The following is a 17,101-nucleotide window of genomic DNA, read 5'->3' as shown; positions in this document are numbered from 1 at the left end:
TGAAATACCGTCTCGTGGGGTCCGCATGGTCTTCCCCTTCAGGCAAACTTGGGGGGGGTTTAAGTGATAAAGGTGACAGCTCAGGCTCGCTCGGACTCCCTCAGTGGAAGTGCCCATCCTGAGTGGCCACTTATACTATCTGCTGGTCCCTTCATCTGCCGAAAGGGAAGGATGGCATTGCTGACCTCACCGGCCAGGTGAGGATTTAGAGACAGTGCACCGGACAGTGCACCCAGTGAGCACGTGGCACCAGGTAAAAGCTACCTGTAACCATGATGGGTCACATGGACAGCGCATCTGATGTGCTGGCACTGTCCCAAGCACTTCCCAAGAGTAATAGTATTTAATCCTCAAAGCCCATGAAGTAGGGATTATGAAGACGTCCACTAGACAGAAGGAAACTGAGGCAGGGCAAGTGAAGTGACTTCCCCAAGGCTGCACAGCGCCTAAAGGATTTGGGCCCAGGTGGTCCGGCCCCAAAGCTTACTCTTAACCATGGCATTGTGTGGCTCTCCTTCTGGCCTTCTCTGGGCTCTAAGGTCAGATTTCATAACCCACCGATGGGTCATGAAATCAACTTTGAAGGTATTGAGCAGCATTTTTAAAACAGAAAAAGGACAGAAGAGAGCAGAGTGTATCAGAGTGAATAAGGGAAAGTCATTCTCTGAAGCCTTTGTTTCAGCTTTACATGCCTTACTTACTCACTATGGGTCACAGCCACAACACTTTGAACGCCATCCCCCTAGAGACAGAGCCAGGGTCTAAAGAAACCTATAGAGGGACACTTTGTCTCCGGGGCTTCCTGGAGGCTGAGGGTTTCGGTTGTCAGGGAAACACTTCTAGTGGGAGAGATGCAGCTGGGCGGGACTGTGTGCGAGGAGAGGCCTGTCTCCAGCCCCCCTTCCCCTTTCCTTCCCTCCCCGCCTCCCACAGTCTCTCTGTGCGGCCCCCCCACCACTGTCTGTCTTGAGTCTTGGTCTGTCTCTGTCTCCGTCCCTCTCTCACACACAGAAAAGGCCCACTCAGCAGCCTCACGGTTGCCTCCCCTCCCCCACAGCGCAGGGTAAAGAGCAGTGGAACGTGGTCGAGGACTTTAACTGCTAACGGAACAGGAGGCTGGTGCCCACAGACCAGTCATCTTCACAGCGTGGCCTCTGAACCACTTGTATCAGAATTACTAGGTTAACAACATAGATTCCTGGGCTCCCAGCCTACAGGATGGGAATTGCTGGGAAAGGCCCAAGAAGCCGCCTTCCACGAGCCCCTTTGCACACCACACTCTGAGCACTACAGCCAGACCGTCCTCGCATTTCTCTGAAAATAGAGACAGGCCCTCAGCTCCACACGCCGTGGGAGTCCCGTGGGCTTTCCTAACCGAGGAGAAAGGATCCATTCATTCTCAGGAAGGCTCTGTGAGGAGCAGCCAGGCCAGCGGTTCCTGACCTCTTGGGGTTCAAGGACCCCTATGAGAACCAGGCATCCTCTATCCAGAAAAATGCACATTCAAATGTCTTCTCTGCCTGGCTCTCAGCCCTGGGGGGCGGACTCCCGTCACCGGCAGCGACAGGCACCCACTCTGGCCCCCTGCTTAGTCAAGCCAGCAGAAGGCCCTGGCAGAGGCAGGAGGGGAGACGAGAGCAGGGGCCAGGCTTCTCCCCCAGGCCCCGCTTCGGGGCGGCTGCCACCCCATGCCTTCCTCGCAGCCAGTGACTACTCCTTCCCTGCCCATCCAGGCCCCAGGAGGAGAACAACCCCGCCCACCCCGCCCCAGCACCCTGCCCCAGTCCTCTCTGCTCTTCCTAATGCCTGCCCAGGCCTTTGTAGACAGTCCTTTGTTAAACTCTTCTCAAATCACCCGATTTAAGTGTATCTTCTGTTTCCCCTGATATATTCATATTTGTCATATGTATTAACTACATATAATAGACACATTAACTTGCTATATGTTATAGATTATATTATTATTATTACATATTTATAAACTTATGGCCACGGTCCCTATGTAAGAGATGACAAAGGTCACCACACAGTCTCTAGTAGATATCTGCGTGTCTGCTTCACTGAGAAAAGAAAGCTTGCTGCCTTGGCCTAGAGAAGGTATGTCATCCTAATATATTCCAGGAGAGATAAGTCCCTTGCTTAGGGTCAAATAAGGTCACCCGGAGAGGACCAAAAGCCCTGGGAAGCTGTGAGTAGACATTAACCTTAAGCTACAACCTCTGCTTTCTCAGAGGTTACAAATACGGAGCAGGACATCCCCCTTCAAGGCTGGACAAGAAGTTGGGAGGTTGTGGCGAGCTGGCTGCCACACCTGGGCACGCTCTCGGCCCTCACCCGGCCCAAGACATGGAAAGAGGCCCCCGAGTGCTGGGCACCGACATTCCAGAGGGGGGACCCCACACCTTCCAACAGGGGGCAGAAAGTAGCATGGGTGATGCCAAGATTTCGTTGGACACAGCGCTACATAGGGAATAAAGGTGCAGACGAAACTCTGCAGCCACTTCTCTTTCTTGGGTCCCGAAATTCCCATCTCATTGGGATCTTCGTCACCTCTGATGTGGGGTCGTTCCTAATACAGACACATATTACACAAAACTGTGCACGTGACTTCAAGGTTGTCACGGAGCCTCTGAAGCCCGTCCATAGACAGTTTGCTTGGGGGGAGCAGGGCTTCTAACCAGAAAGGCATAATTTGTGAATCCCAGCTCTATGTGACCCTGGACAAGCTACTTCGCTTCTCTGAGCCTCAAATCTAAGATGATGGGGTTAAGAATGTCTCTGCTGCAGCCCAGAGTGGTTGTGGGGATTGAACGGGGTAATTCCGGGAAGCGTCCAGCGCAGCGACCATCACATAGGACGTTCAATGAGTTACGCCCATCATTATCCTTTGTTTAAACTAACACCCACACTGGAGAGGGGGCCCGGGCAGGGCTGCACAGAAAGGGTGGCAGGGCATCCCAGCATGGTGCTCCTGCACCGGCGCCTCCATGGTGGCATCCCCACCGTGCCCAGCCGGCATCGCCCAGCAGCACTCACTAAAGAGCAGTGCAGACGCTGAGGCAAGGCAACAGCTGCTCCACGCCAACGTCGCCCACAGAGTTGTGGTCCAGCTGCAAGGCCACAGGCCGCCGGAGGTGCCGCAGCACAAAGGCCATGGCAGCACACTCGGCTGGGCCCACGCTGCAAAATGTCAGCTTGAGGTGCCCGACATCCAGCCCACGCACAGCCTCCTGTGCCAGCCGCTCCTCCTGCATCTCGTACAGGCTCCGGATGAGCCAGATGAAGCCGGGCATGGCATGCATGCTCTTGGCCTCACCTGGCACAGCTGGTGGGATGGAGTGGAAATGCTTGTGGAGGCTGCGGGCCAGGCACCACCGGGCACAGGCCTGGCGCTGGCGCAGGGCAGTCTCAGACCCCTGGCACTTGGCCAGCAGGCCCCGGTGCTCCCGGGACAACAGTCCCGCCAGGAAGGCGGCTGTGATCTGGAGGTTGTGAGGCTCGGCCTCCTGCAGCAGAGCTTCCACGCTGTCCTCCTTGCACCTCGAGCCCTGCACGCACATGGCGGGCAGCAGCCGGGCCAGCAGCGAGCTGCCTGGCCTGCCACAACTGAAGAGGTATCTGAGGGAGGATGGCGGCACGTCAGCACTGAGGACGAGGTAGAATGCAGCAAAAAAGCACTGGAAAGTGATGTGCAGGAACTCCATGGGGGGCGCACTCCCAGGCACAGCCCTTTTGGCACGCACCAGGAAGCCAAGAGAAATGTCCTCACTGTCGACATGTGCTGCCTGGAGCTGCTTGGCTGAGAACACATAGCAGCACGTGCCCAGGCCCCAGAGAGCCAGCTGGCCGAGGTGCAGGAGGGTGGGGAGCCTGCCTCGAAGCAGGCCAGGTTCCAGACCACCGGGGGCTGAGTCTGGTGGGGAGGCATGCAGCAGAAAATGCTGCAGGATCAGCAGGTACATATCCGTGGTGGTCTTTGGGGACCCCCCACCCTGCAGCAACAGCTCCTGGTGGCATTTGGATACCATCCATGAGAAGACAGGAAGGTGGCACAAACCGTGCAGGGCTGAGGTCGCTCTGAGCAGGGAGATGAGGCGGTCAGCCAACCCAGGCTCGCGATGGCACTTCCTCAGGTACAGTTCGATGCCCTCTTCCGAGAAGCCCTTGAGGGTGAATTCCGTGTGCACGTACTTCCTGAGTAATGCCGACACCGCATCCGGACGGCTGGTCAGCACCTTGCGGGCGTTCTTTAGCAGGTTGCCCTGCAGAAGGTTGAAGAGCAGATTCTGGACAGACGTGGGGTCGGTCGGAGAGCAGTGACGCTCGCCATCCGTGAACCTGAACCTGAACTCGTCAAAGCCATCGAAGGTTAAGAGGACGCGGTCAGGGTGGTCAAGGAGAAACTGGAAGACGTCCTGCTGGCCAAGGTCAGGCCAACAGCAGTGTTCAAAGAGCAGTGCCCGCACGGACAGTGGTTTTGCCAGGCACTGGAGCTGCCGGCAGCTGAACGGGAAGACAAAGAGAAACTCCTGGAAGTCCCGCCCCGCAGCCCACAGCAGGTGCAGCTGCTGCAGGAGCGTGCTCTTGCCGCTGCCCGCCTCGCCCACCACCAGCACGGTGTCCGCATCTTTGTTGAGGTGGCCACGGGTGCTGAAGAGCTCCTCTAGGCCCAGGGTGGCAGGGCTCTGCTGCGGGGGTCCAGCCATGCCCAGCTCCGTCCGGATCTCCAGAACATTCTCTGTGTATATTTCCTCCAGGCAAAGATTTTCTGCCCCATCATAGGTGTTCAGAAAGCGAGACTGAGCAGATACCGTGGTCCTCAGCTTGGACATGAATTTCTTACATGCGGCATCTGGAAGACAGAAGAGGGAGATGATGTGGGACCGGGGGGAAGATGGGACCTGACCAGAGAGTGGGCTGCGTGGGGTAATGTGATGATACAGATGGGAGGGAACAGCCAGCAGGTGCCAGTCTGGCTCTCCACTCACATGGACTTTGAGGACAGTCACGTAACCTTCCTATGCCTCAGTTTCCTTCCCTGTGAAGTGAAAGAAATGGCAATCCCTACCTTATAGGGTTTCTACATGGATCAATTAAGATAATGCATGTCAATGCTTCATTCAGTGTCAACACAAAGTGTGCGCTCCAAAGACGCTAGCTGGCATTGTTGTAACTACTACATCAGGAAGGGCTGGAGAGGAGGAGGAGCACCTGGCTGGGGTCACAAGACCTGCATTCCGATGCCTGTCCTGCCATATTGACTAAATGGCCTTAGATAAGTCCACTCAGCCTCAGGTGCATCTTTGTAAAGGGAAACAGGAGGTTTAAGGGCTCAGGAGCCCAGTTTCTGCAAACAGACCCGAGCCTGAAACCTGGGTCTGCCATTAGCTTAGGCAAGCCTTTCTGGCTTCCATAGTCTTTTTGTTGGTGGTGGTGGTGAGGAAGGTTGCCCCTGAGCTAACATCTGTGCCAATCTTCCTCTATTTTGTATGTGGCACGCTGCCCCTGCATGGCTTGATAAGTCATGTCTGCACCCAGGATCCAAACTGGCAAACCCTGGGCCACCTCCAGAGCGGAGAGCACGAACTTAACCACTATGCCACTGGGCCAGCCCCAGTTGCCCCCAGATTCTTATCTGTAAAAATGGGGACAATTCATACCTTGAAGGATTGTTTCAGGCGGAAATGAGATAAAATAGAGTTTAGAAGAATGTCTGATATATGGCAGACTCTCAGAAAATGGTGTTTATTACCATTATTATGAGTGAGTGTGGTAGGCACAACAGGGGCCCCTCAAAGATGTCCACATCTTAATCCTCATGATCTATGAATATGTTACCTTACTTGCAAAAGGGACTAGACAGAGGTGATTAAACTGAAGACCTTGAGATGGGGAGATTATCCTGGATTATCTGCGTGGAGCCAGGACTGGATGGCCTCAGGGTCACCGGGATGCCCAGGGCAGGCACTTGGCCAAGGTCCCCTGATCAAGACCCCCTTCCCCATCCTCTTCACACAATCGTCTGCAGTCTGAGCTCTCATGAGGAGGGTGTGTCCACAGGGCTGCTGCTTTTCCTTTATCACCCTAATGCCAACATGAGCAAACCACTTCCTGTGTCAGGGGTTGGTTCCCCCTTTAGGAAATGGGGAAGTGGTAGTCCAGAGTCCAGGGTGGTGGGACCTCAGAGCATGGTTCATGACCACGGTCTCACTGCCCCCAACCAAGTTCTGTACATTTGTTCTCAGCCCTAAGGTGAACAGCTAACTCTTGCAGAGAGCTCTGCGCACACGGAAGCTGCATCTGCAGTCACACAAAGGACGTGCCCTGTGCTTGCATTTCCTCTCCTGCTCCCAGGGCTGACAATGCTCATTGCTCTTAATGCCCTCTGGATAGACCAGGAGCACTGAACGGAGACCACAAAATAGCTTGTCTCCTCTCCAATATCCTGATTTCCAATGCAGGTTTTCCAGCCATCACTAATAATATCAAAATTCTCCAGAAAAAAAAATTGTCTCTCATTTTGAAAACAAACACACATATGTCAGTCGTCACCGCTCAGCTCATCACCCTGGGGAGTCTGGTACCACAGCACGATGCTATGACTCATGGACGGCCAGGTGTGCTCAATGAGATCAAGAGTGGACATTAACCAAGGGCCAGGCCGGGCACCCCTGCCCTGCACTGACATCTGCGTGCTGTCCTCGGGTGAGAGGGTGCACACCCAGGCGCTGCGCACTGGCTTCCAGCCATCCCTCCCACAGGTATGCCCACTGCCCAGAGGGCAGGGCCCAGGGAGAGAAATCCACCTGCTAGCACCCGCACAGGTCCGGGCCCCCAGCAACTGAGCTTTCCCTACGGTGACATGGGAACGAGACTGGAAGAGCACCAGGCTTGCGTCCTCTCTTTACAGCTGACAAGCTCTCCTCCCAAGAAAAGAGAAAGCAGAGGTGGAGACAGTCCAAAACCAGACCCACCCCCCCCACCCCTACCTCGTCACTCAACCTCCCCGCCTCAGTTCTCACGTCTGCAAAGTGGAGAAAACAATACCTACTTCTCAAGGCAAAGGACAGATAGCGTAAACAAAGCACCCAGCAGGATGCCTGGATGTCCAGGCTGTGCCATCCACCTCTCTCAGTCCTGACTCCGGCTGTGACCATGTGCAATGAGAGATCCCACATTATCTAAATCCATTTGGTCCTTGCGTTTCTTTTTTTTTTTTTTTTTAAAGATTTTTTATTTTTTCCTTTTTCTCTCCAAAGCCCCCCAGTACATAGTTGTATATTCTTTGTTGTGGGTCCTTCTAGTTGTGGCATGTGGGACGCTGCCTCAGCGTGGTTTCATGAGCAGTGCCATGTCCGCGCCCAGGATTCGAACCAACGAAACACTGGGCCGCCTGCAGCGGAGCGCGCGAACTTAACCACTCGGCCACGGGGCCAGCCCCGGTCCTTGCGTTTCTGATAGTGAGCAGCTGAACTGCAGAGATCAAGAGATACCAGCCCTGTCTCAAAAGGTGTATGCACATCTTTTCAGTACAGATAATGTTTGGCTCGTAAGGAACTCCTGTATTAGCCCTCAAAACAAGGCAGCTTCAGTGATCACTCTGCAGTGTGGGAAGTAATAAAAGCTAACCCCTATCACACATGTTCATCCTTTTAATCCTCCCAGTAGCCCAGAGAGACGGCAGTGGTGTTATCCTTAAAATGAGGAAACGGAGGCTCACACAGCCAGTAAGCGGGATTCTAACAGACACGTCTCACTCCCGAGTTTTGGCTCTTAACCATAAATCCATATGGCTTTTCTTTCCCTTTCTGATGAGCTGAGAAGACCATATATATACCTTGGAAAGGCAGGGCTAACAGGACTGGTAATTCCTGAACATGTTGTAGAAGGAAGGCAGCCAGTCCGTTCGCCTTCACTGTGGCAAGATCGAGGAGCCTTCTTGCCTATGGGGAAAGCAAAAGCCATTATTTTTCCAGAAAAGATGATAGAGAGGTGTGGGAAGGTTTCTACTGATTACCACAATTTCATAGGCCTCTCTCTTCCACCACAATAAAAGACCAGAAAAACATCCAAACAACAGGACGGGTTTAAAGAAGTTGATACAGCACTGGGGGGTGAAATGAATACTTAAACACACACATCCAGTCAGGCTGCCTCCCAAAACCCACTGAAAGAGCAAATTACTTAAAAAAAAGACATAAACCTACAAACCTACGAGGGTAGGGAAAACAATCCTAGAAGCTGGAAATCATTTGGAAGAGAGGTGATTTCACTGAGTCTCCTGGATGAAGCGCCATCTCTGCGCAGGACTCCCGTGTTCCCAACTCCAACCTGAGCTACGCCCCTGAACCCTGGATGTGCACATCCAACCGTGTACTCGGCACCTCCACCTGGATGTCTCATAAACACCACCACTTAACATATCCAAACTAAACTCCAAGTGTACACACACCCCAAACCTACAGCCTTCCTCATCTCAGCTGATGGCAACTCCATCCTTCCAGTTGCTCAGCCCCAAAGTTTCGGAGTCATCGTTGAAGCCTCTCCTCTGCAAGCCACCAGCCAATCCTGCTGGTTCCACCTTCAGAGTGGATCCAGAACAGCACTGCGTGGTAGAAATATAACGAGATACGTGCAAGACGTGTGTAATTTTGAATCTTCTAATAGCCACATTATTAAAGATAAAAAAAGATGAAATTAATTTTAATCATATATTTTCTTTAATCCAACATAGCTAAAATATTACCATATCAACATGTAATTTCGTATTAAGTCTTTGAAATAGAATGTCATTGTGGACGGGCCACATTTCACGTGCCCAACAGCCACAAGTGACCAGTGTCTACCACGGCGGATGCACAGCAGGAGAGCCCTGTCTCTTCCTATCATCTCCTTTACTGCTGTCCTGGTCCAAACCACCAGCATGGCTCACCTGGAAAACTGCAAAGGCTGCATCACCGGGCTGCCTGTGCCTGTCCCTGTCCCCACCATCTGTTCTCAACACCACAGTTAGAGAGTAATTCTTTAAAAATAAAAGCCCGATCACACCACTCCTACTACATATGTCCCAATGTTTCCCTCATTTCTCAGAGTAGAAACCCAGGCCCAACAGTAGCCGACAAGGCCCCAACAGACAAGTCCCACCTGCGACCATCTGGAGCCTGGTTACTTCTCAGGCCTCACCTCTCACTCCTCTTCCCCTTGTTCATGCCACTCAGCACACCAGCCTCCTGTTTCCTGAAAATATCAAGAAGGCCCCCACCTCTGGGCCTTTGCCCTGGCTGTCCCCTCTGCCTTGAATGCGCTTCCCCCAGCTAGCCACATGACTACTTCCGTCACTTCCTTCAGGTTTTTGCTCAGAGTTCACCTTCTCAGGTTGAACTCCCTGACGGCTCTAATAGGCGAGCACGTACCCCCGCCCCTGCGCCTCTCAAACCCACTCTACTTATTTCACAGCACATGCCACCTTCCAACACGCTCTGTGATTCACTTCCTCCGGCTTATTGTCTCTCTTCCCCACTGGCATCTTAGCATCTCCAGGACAAGGAGTTTTGTCTGTTTTGTTCACTGCTGTAACCCCCATGCCTAGAATAGTGCCTGAACTGGTGATCCAGGACTTGCCAAATGAACGAATAGTAATAGATTTAGAAGAGTCCAGGACGCCCAATCCTAAGGAACAATGGGAAAACTGAAAACCGCACAATCTGTGTCTCAGAATCTGCAAAGCCTGCTAGAACTAAGAGCACCAGGGACCTCTGGAACCAAGGAAATGATTAAACCAAGGAAGGCTGAGTCAGAGTGCCTGATGAAACGGATCTCCAGTTGCCCTTACACACGCCAAGCCACTAGCAACTGTGCTTGCCCTGCCATGGCAAAGCGTGGAGAGTTATATCCTGGAAAAGCTAAAACAGAGCCCCTGGACTGTGAGGTACCAGGTACAGATGAAGGAGGTGGGGACCATACCCCAAACAGAGGTTTTAAATGACCAAGTGTGGGGGCTGCCCTGGTGGCATAGTGGTCGGGTTTGCATGCTCCGCTTCGGCAGCCCGGGGTTCACAGGTTTGGATCCCAGGCACAGACCTAGCACTGCTCATCAAGCTATGCTGTGGTGGCGTCCCACAAAAAATAAAGGAATATGGGCACAGATGTTAGCTCAGCAACAGTCTTCCTCAAGCAAAAAGAGCAAGATTGGCAACAGATGTTAGCTCAGGGCCAACTTTCCTCACCAAAACAAAGACCATGTGCAAAGTGAATACTGAATGCTGAGCATCCCACGACTGTAACTGCCCAGCTCTCCCACTCACTGGCTCCACAGCTCTGGCAGTCAGACCTTTACCTCTAGGTGGGAGGGCTGGGAAGTCTACACCGGGAACTTGACCAACCCAGGAGGAAAGGTCTAAAGACACAAACACTGCCATTTCCCAAGATTTCTACAGTGAAACTCAAAGTAGACAAGCTTCAGCTGCGTGCTCTGAGTTTCCAGTAAGTTTTAAAGTATTCTATTTCAGTCATGAGCAGACAACGAAGGATTATCATAAGCCCAAAGAAAGCATCTAATATGGGAGATATAAGCCAAACAAGTAGGGGAGGGGAAAGCAACTTGTAGGATAAAAAGGTTATGCAGGGTGAAAAGCAATTACGAAAACACCCTATCATTATGATCCTTAAGTAAGAGAATATATTGCATCCATAAAACAAGAACAGGATGCTATAATAAGGAACATTCAAACACAGCTTTTGGAATTAAAAGAATGACAGCAAAATGAAAAACTCAAGGGTTTAACAATAAAGTTGAGGGCATCATACAGAAAGTACAGCAAAAAGACACAGAGATGGAAAACAGATGAGAAATAGGAGAAAATTAGATGATCAGTCCAGGAGTTCAAAATTCAAATAATTCCATAAAGATAGAAGAGAGGAAATAGGAAGAAATCATCAATAAACTAATCACAAAAATTTTCCAGAACATGAAGACATGAGTTTCCAGGTGCAAAGTGCCTCTTGGGTGCCCAGCACAATGGAAGAACACCACGCACATAGTTGTGAAATTTCAGAATGTTAGGGACCAAAATAAAATTTTGTAAGCTTCCGGAAAGAGTTACAAAATGGTTTTGGAATCCTTCCAGCAATTCTTCTCTACAAGAGAGAAGATAAGGGAGTAACACTCTCAACATTATGAAGGAAAATGATGACCAACCCATAATTTTATACCCAGCCAAACTATCGATTGAGCCTTAGGAAACCTTTCAAGTAAGAGCTCAGACATTTTAACTCCCATACATTCACTCTGAAGAAGTGACTGGAGGACGTGATCCACCAAACTGGAACAAACCAAGAAAGAAGACACGGTATTCAGGAAACAGGAGAACCAACGCAGGGGGACTAGAAAGGGAAATCTCAGGATGACAGCTCTGTACTACAAGTAGAGGGCCGCCGGCCAGACAGACTGGACCAGTGTGACCCAAGACACAGACGTGCTGAAGGCAGTTACCCATGAGATGTCCAGACAGGCCTGGCTCTAAGCTTTATCTGTATTTGGCTTGTCTGCACCATGGCTAATACCATTCTTTCTGTCAACCCCTGCTCCCTGGATCAGCTGAGGACACTCATTTCACCCCACAGAGGGTTGGCTTTGCCCTATGCCTGGGAGCTGGAAGAGCCTTTGGCAAGCTTACAGCTGAACGTACAGAGCAGCCCACTTCCTCTGACCGTATTCCTGCTCGACATCCGGCCCCTGACTCGCACCCACCCCACCAGATCCTCCAGCTGTGGGGAGCCCTCTGTTTCCCAGGACTCACTATCGACTTTGCCCACTGACTTCCCAGCAGGGGCCCTTATAAGCTCCCCGAGAAGGTAAAGCCCGACCTTGACCCTGAGACCCTGTCCAGCTTCCCTGTTCCTGGGAGCCTTCATCCAAGAAGGAAAGGCAACACTGCCCTTTCCGGACACAGCTATGTTTGTGCTTGCTGTGCAGTTTTTCAAAACAAAACAATACACTGTTTGGGGATTTATTGTATAATGTGTTAAAACTATAAAGAAAAGCAAACAAATGATTAACATAACAGTTGGGCTACTTGTTACACTAGTAGTTTCAATTGAGTAAGGTACTAGTGACTTTCTATTTCTTCACCTGGGTGATGGGAATACGATTCTGCCATAACATGAAATTATACACTTTTCTGTAGGCACAGTACCTTTCCCACATTAAACCTGTTGGGTTAATATAGTGAAGGAGCCAAACGATTCAGTCTGACACCCCAGTCCTATCAACTTTAGCAGTTGCACGAGTCAGATGGACAGCTGGTATTACAGCTGGTGTTCGAGCCTCAGGTTTGCTAACAACTGTTATGCCCAGCAGAGCAAGTTTACCCCCATGAAGTCCTCACATTTCATGACAGAGAGAGAAGAGGACGAGCTATGGAGACAAACAGGCCTGGATTCAAATTCCAGCTGGGCCACTTCCCCGATGGGTGACTGGGCAGCTTCTTCATGGTTAAGAAACAGTGGAGCCACACGACACCCTGGCAGGTTGAGGTGTGGCTTAAATGAGAGAAAGGGCTGAGCGTGGGGCCTGGCACGCAGGAGGCAGCTGCTCAGTGAACAGCAGCCACGGGCATTTTAGGGATCCCGTTCTTTTACTTGCATTTTGTTTCATTCCACAACATTTTTTAGTCCCCAACCCACAATCCATGACAATCACCTCTTTATAGGAAATTATTACGAGAATATACATGGCAGTCCTGGATTGGGGAGATACGTTACTTGGGTATACCACAAGTGCCACCCACAGTGAATCAGAAATTCAGCTACTAAGTTAGAGACTCATAGAACGCCAGAGCTCAAGGGAGGCTCGGCGAGCCCTGATTCTACAGACACAAACCTCAGGCAGCCCAGGCCCTTTACAAACCCCTATAACCCTCAGACGTCGTCTGCCATCCTCTCCACGTGCTCAGCTCCATCCCAGCCCTCAACGCTTTTGCTGTCTACCTAGCCCTTTCTTAAGATGGATTCTTAGCTCATCAAAATACAGCCCTTCTTCTTTCCTACTATAAGCATTTAAGGTTATAAATTTCCCTCTATGTTCTACTTTAGCTGTATCCTGTAATTTCTATAAATCATATTCTCACTCCTGTTTGGTTCTGAATATTTTCTGATTTCTGTTATGATTTCTTCTTTGACTCATCAGTCATCCTATTTTCTTTTCTTCCTCAATCCAAACACTTCCTCCATTCATGCCCTGGCTCCCCTGGGCCCCAGGCTTCCAGGCCATCTTCTCCAAACCCCTTAGAGCATCCAGACCAGACCACACTGTTGGGCCCTTGACCAAAGAGGGTAAGACACAACCCTTTAACTTCCCATGTGGGCTGATTCGATCCCACCAACAGATCACAAAAGATACCAAGGTAGGTACAATAACTAACACGTCTTCTGTAATCCCCACAGGGCCAGGCTCACAGACATGGTGCTCAGTGTGTGACTGTAGCTTTCACATGCAGACCACACCATGTCTGCTCTCTAACTACTTGGCCACCTTGAGCTGGCTTTAAAATGGCCTTGAAGACAGACTGGCTTATTCCATCAGTCTCAACCTAGGCTTACCTAAACTCACTTGGACAGTAAATAAATTTTTTTCAAAACAGACAAAAATAAAAACTAGAAAGCCCCCCAACCCAGCTCATCCTAACACTGCAATGTAATTCCCATTCATTCATTCACTCAGTAATTCATGTATTTCATCCACAAGTATTGATTGCGTGCCTATTATGTGCAAGGCACTCAGAGCACAATAAGCTTTAAGACAGAGCCTGGCACATAGAAGGCATCTATGAATGAATGAAGAAATTAATGATAAATGAATGAACCAAGGCACCAGGGCCAGCCCTGGCCTTCCCATTAACTACTGTGAGCTTACTCAAACCACCTTGCTGGGCCTCAATTTCCCAGTCTATGAAGTGGAATGTTAATGACCGTTCCTGCTGCATCACAGGAGGCCTGAGGGTCATTGTCTAGGGGAAAATAAAACAAAGAGTTTCAAAAATACCCAGTGGACACTTTTCCGTTCTCATGGAACGGTGTTTTCAGAGGCAGTCACATCCTAACTCGGAACGTGTAAGATCTAATGCGATTTCGTATGGGAAATCCTATGCGGGTGTTCAAACTATGGGAGTACACGGGGCGCTACAACAACTGCTGAATACAGGTCTAATTCAATGAATTGTTATGATCTGTTGAGCTGTTACTTTAGAACAGACGGCAATGCAAGTGTACAAGCAGACTGCCACTGATAACAGAACTGACAGCAGCCGCTGGTCACGCTGAGGAGAGCTCCCTGTGCACTGCACTGTTCTAAGTGTCCCACAGATCAACTCACTGAATTCTCCCAAGAGCCTTATGGATGTTTTACATGTGAGGAAACTGGAACAGGAAAGATGAAGGGTGGAGAGTGTCCCTAGAGAAGCCAGCAGCCACACAGAGCAGGCCCTGAGCCACGTCATTCTGACTCCAGAATCCACGCTTGGCCCCCACACAACACCTTCTATCATCACAAGAGGTAAGATACCAAAAGTCCTGAGCAACTTCTACTGGCCTGGCTACCTTTTGAGGAGGAATCGCATGACCCAGGTCTCCCGACAGGGCTGACTTCACAAAGACAAACATGTCTCGTGACTAAGCACCGTTTTCTGGTGAATTCTGATTACCCAAGAGAGAAGTGCCTTACCCGCTGGGATGACGTGAAGATGGGCAACCTGATTTCATCACATTCGTACCGGCTGATGAAGCCCCGCTCGTGCGCCAGGTCCAGCACGCCCTCCACATGGCTGTAGAGTCTCCTGACAATGGCTGGCCGGTGACTCTGCAGGTCCTGGGCTGGCTGGGGTGAGTGGGGGTCCCAGTGCCCAGGAAGTTCGGGAGACTGGCTGTCGGCCTGGGCCTCCCGGACAGCCGCGACGAGTTGTTCACAGCCCCAAGCACCCTTCTTCCAGACAGTGTCCAGGAGGTGCCTGGCCAAGTGGGAGAGGGGCTGGCCCACGAGGCTGAGGCTCTCATAGTCTTCCCAGGAGAGGACGTCCCAGGAAAGCAGCCAATCCAGGACACTCTCGAAGCCCTCCAGGGACCCCGAGACCAGCAGCCCCACCAGCTGGCTCCTCTGCGCCTGGAAAGCCTCCTGCGTGCACATTTCACAACCTGGGGAGGAGAGTGAGGTCAGGGCAGGACTGCTCCGGAAGCAGGCGGGGGCAGTGGAGGCCGAAAGTCAGCCCCACCCTGAGCCCAAGCTGGCCACAGCTCTCCCCTTAGACATCACACAACCCTAGCTCCCCATTGTACACATGTACACACTGGGGCCCAGAGAAGTCAAAAAACTGCCTCAAGGTCCCACAGAAAATTTGAAGCAGCCAAGAGTTAAATCAAGACCTGTCTCTCACGGGGTCAGCCTGGTGTCGCATGGTTAAGTTCGCACACTCTGCTTTGGCAGCCTGGGATTCACCAGTTTGGATCCCAGGTGCAGACCTACGCACTGCTTATCAAGCCATGCTGTGGTGGCATCCCACATATAAAAATAGAGGAAGATGGGCATAGATATTAGCTCAGGGCCACTCTTCCTCAGCAAAAAAACAAAAAAGAGAGGAAGATTGGCGGCAGATGTTAGCTCAGGGCTAATCTTCCTCAAAAACAAAAAAAAGACCTGGCTCCCACATCCATGCTACATCGCTGGCTTAAGAAGTTTAAAAAGTTAAGAAGCTCAAAATATGGAGCTAACGTTAGGAGCAATGTCTCCCAAGGAAGCAGAGAATTAATTCTCTTTGAGGCCTTGTGAGGGGCCTTAACCTGCTGGCTGGATTGGGGCTACAGCAGCTCTCTCTTCAATAATGGCTACATTTCTTAGCGCACGCAGTGTGCCAGGCACCACTCTAAGCGCTTTCACATGTGAACTCATTCAACTCGCCCCCCACTCTGAAGTAGGTGCTACCATCAGCCCATTCTACAGATGAAGAAACTGAGGCACAGAGAGGTTAAGTGACTTGTACAAAGGCTCACAGCTACAGTAGGTGGAGCTAGGATTTGAACCCAAGCAGGGTGACACCAGAATGCATGCCTTCAATTCCCTTATATTTGGGTTGGCACAGGGGCCCAGAGCCCAGGCCTGTGTAGGAACCCACCACTACCACAAGGGGCAGACCCAGGACATGGCTATAAAGATCCCAACCCAGGTGAAAGAAAAGTCTGCGTGCAAGCTAAGCCGTCTCAAAGCTGCAGGTGTGTTGCCCCCAGTTATCACTGCCCCTTCCCACCTGCCCCCCAGCGTCACCTCCCTCCCACCCCCTCACCACCACACGTTACATGCTGTCGTCTCTGCCACTGGCTCACACAGGCCTCAGCCGTCAGACTCCGGGTTCTGGGGATTCGAGGGAACTCGATCTCTCGGAGCTCCAAGCCCTGGGAGGGTTCCAAGCAGCAGAGAGTCGCTCAGCAGGTTCTGTTCTGCGAGTGTCACAGGGTCCAGGGATGTGGGCTGGTGTGGCGCCCAGAGAAAACGAAAGTGAGAGTGTGGGCATGGAAAAAGGAGAAACATCTGCCGCTTTTTACAAAACAGGGACATTCCAAGACACTCAAGGGAGCAGACGCCAAAAGGCTTGGGGATTTTGCCTCTTTCCTATTTCTTGTTTACGTGTCTCACTCCCTTCCTGGCCCGAGTGGAAGCCTGGGTCTTATTCATCCTGGCATCCGTAAGCTTGGCACAGGGCTGGGCCCAGGGGAGGCACAGCGGGAATGTTCATGAATCAAAAATCCACTGAGCAAGGGAAGAGGCTGGAACACTCTGTGCCACCCTCATATGCTGGCCAAGGTAAGAGAAAGGGGAAATCTCCAACTCAGGATGCTGCCAACACTCAGGCTGGAGGCCTTGTGCTGGCCAGATAAGAGACAGAGGCAGGGGCCCAGCGCACACACGGCACTGCTCATGAAGCCACGCTGGAACGGCATCCCACATGCCACAACTAGAAGGACCCACAACTAAAAATACACAACTGTGTACCGGTGGGCTTTGGGAGAAAACGGAAAAATAAAATCTTTAAAAAACAAAAAGAATTGGAGGCAGCAA

General features: G+C 51.3%; 1 protein-coding gene across 18 annotated transcripts in view; it reads right to left on the bottom strand.

Moving 5' to 3' along the window:
• NOD2 (nucleotide binding oligomerization domain containing 2) overlaps positions 1 to 17,101 on the bottom strand; it is a 36,319-nt gene that overhangs the window by 14,630 nt on the left and 4,588 nt on the right. For 10 of the 18 annotated variants that reach the window (XR_011537901.1, XR_011537900.1, XR_011537902.1 and 7 more), the window contains exons 2-5: positions 16,342 to 16,513; positions 14,720 to 15,186; positions 7,838 to 7,943; positions 3,037 to 4,852 (exon numbers count right to left, since the gene is read on the bottom strand). Coding sequence is in view for 15 of the 18 variants with exons in the window: in XM_008528783.2 (XP_008527005.2) it covers positions 3,037 to 4,852; positions 7,838 to 7,943; positions 14,720 to 15,178 (2,381 nt within the window). In the remaining 3 variants the exon portion in view is untranslated. Of the gene's footprint in view, positions 1 to 3,036; positions 4,853 to 7,837; positions 7,944 to 14,719; positions 15,187 to 16,328; positions 16,514 to 17,101 lie in introns of those variants that run through there. The other 8 variants (XM_070611857.1, XM_070611865.1, XM_070611858.1 and 5 more) reach the window with 5 other exon arrangements.

Source organism: Equus przewalskii, chromosome 3 (genome assembly GCF_037783145.1).
Source record: "Equus przewalskii isolate Varuska chromosome 3, EquPr2, whole genome shotgun sequence".
Lineage (NCBI taxonomy): Eukaryota > Metazoa > Chordata > Mammalia > Perissodactyla > Equidae > Equus > Equus przewalskii.
The sequence above is the reverse complement of the archived record's forward strand: the minus strand, read 5'-3'. Positions and strand labels throughout refer to the sequence as shown.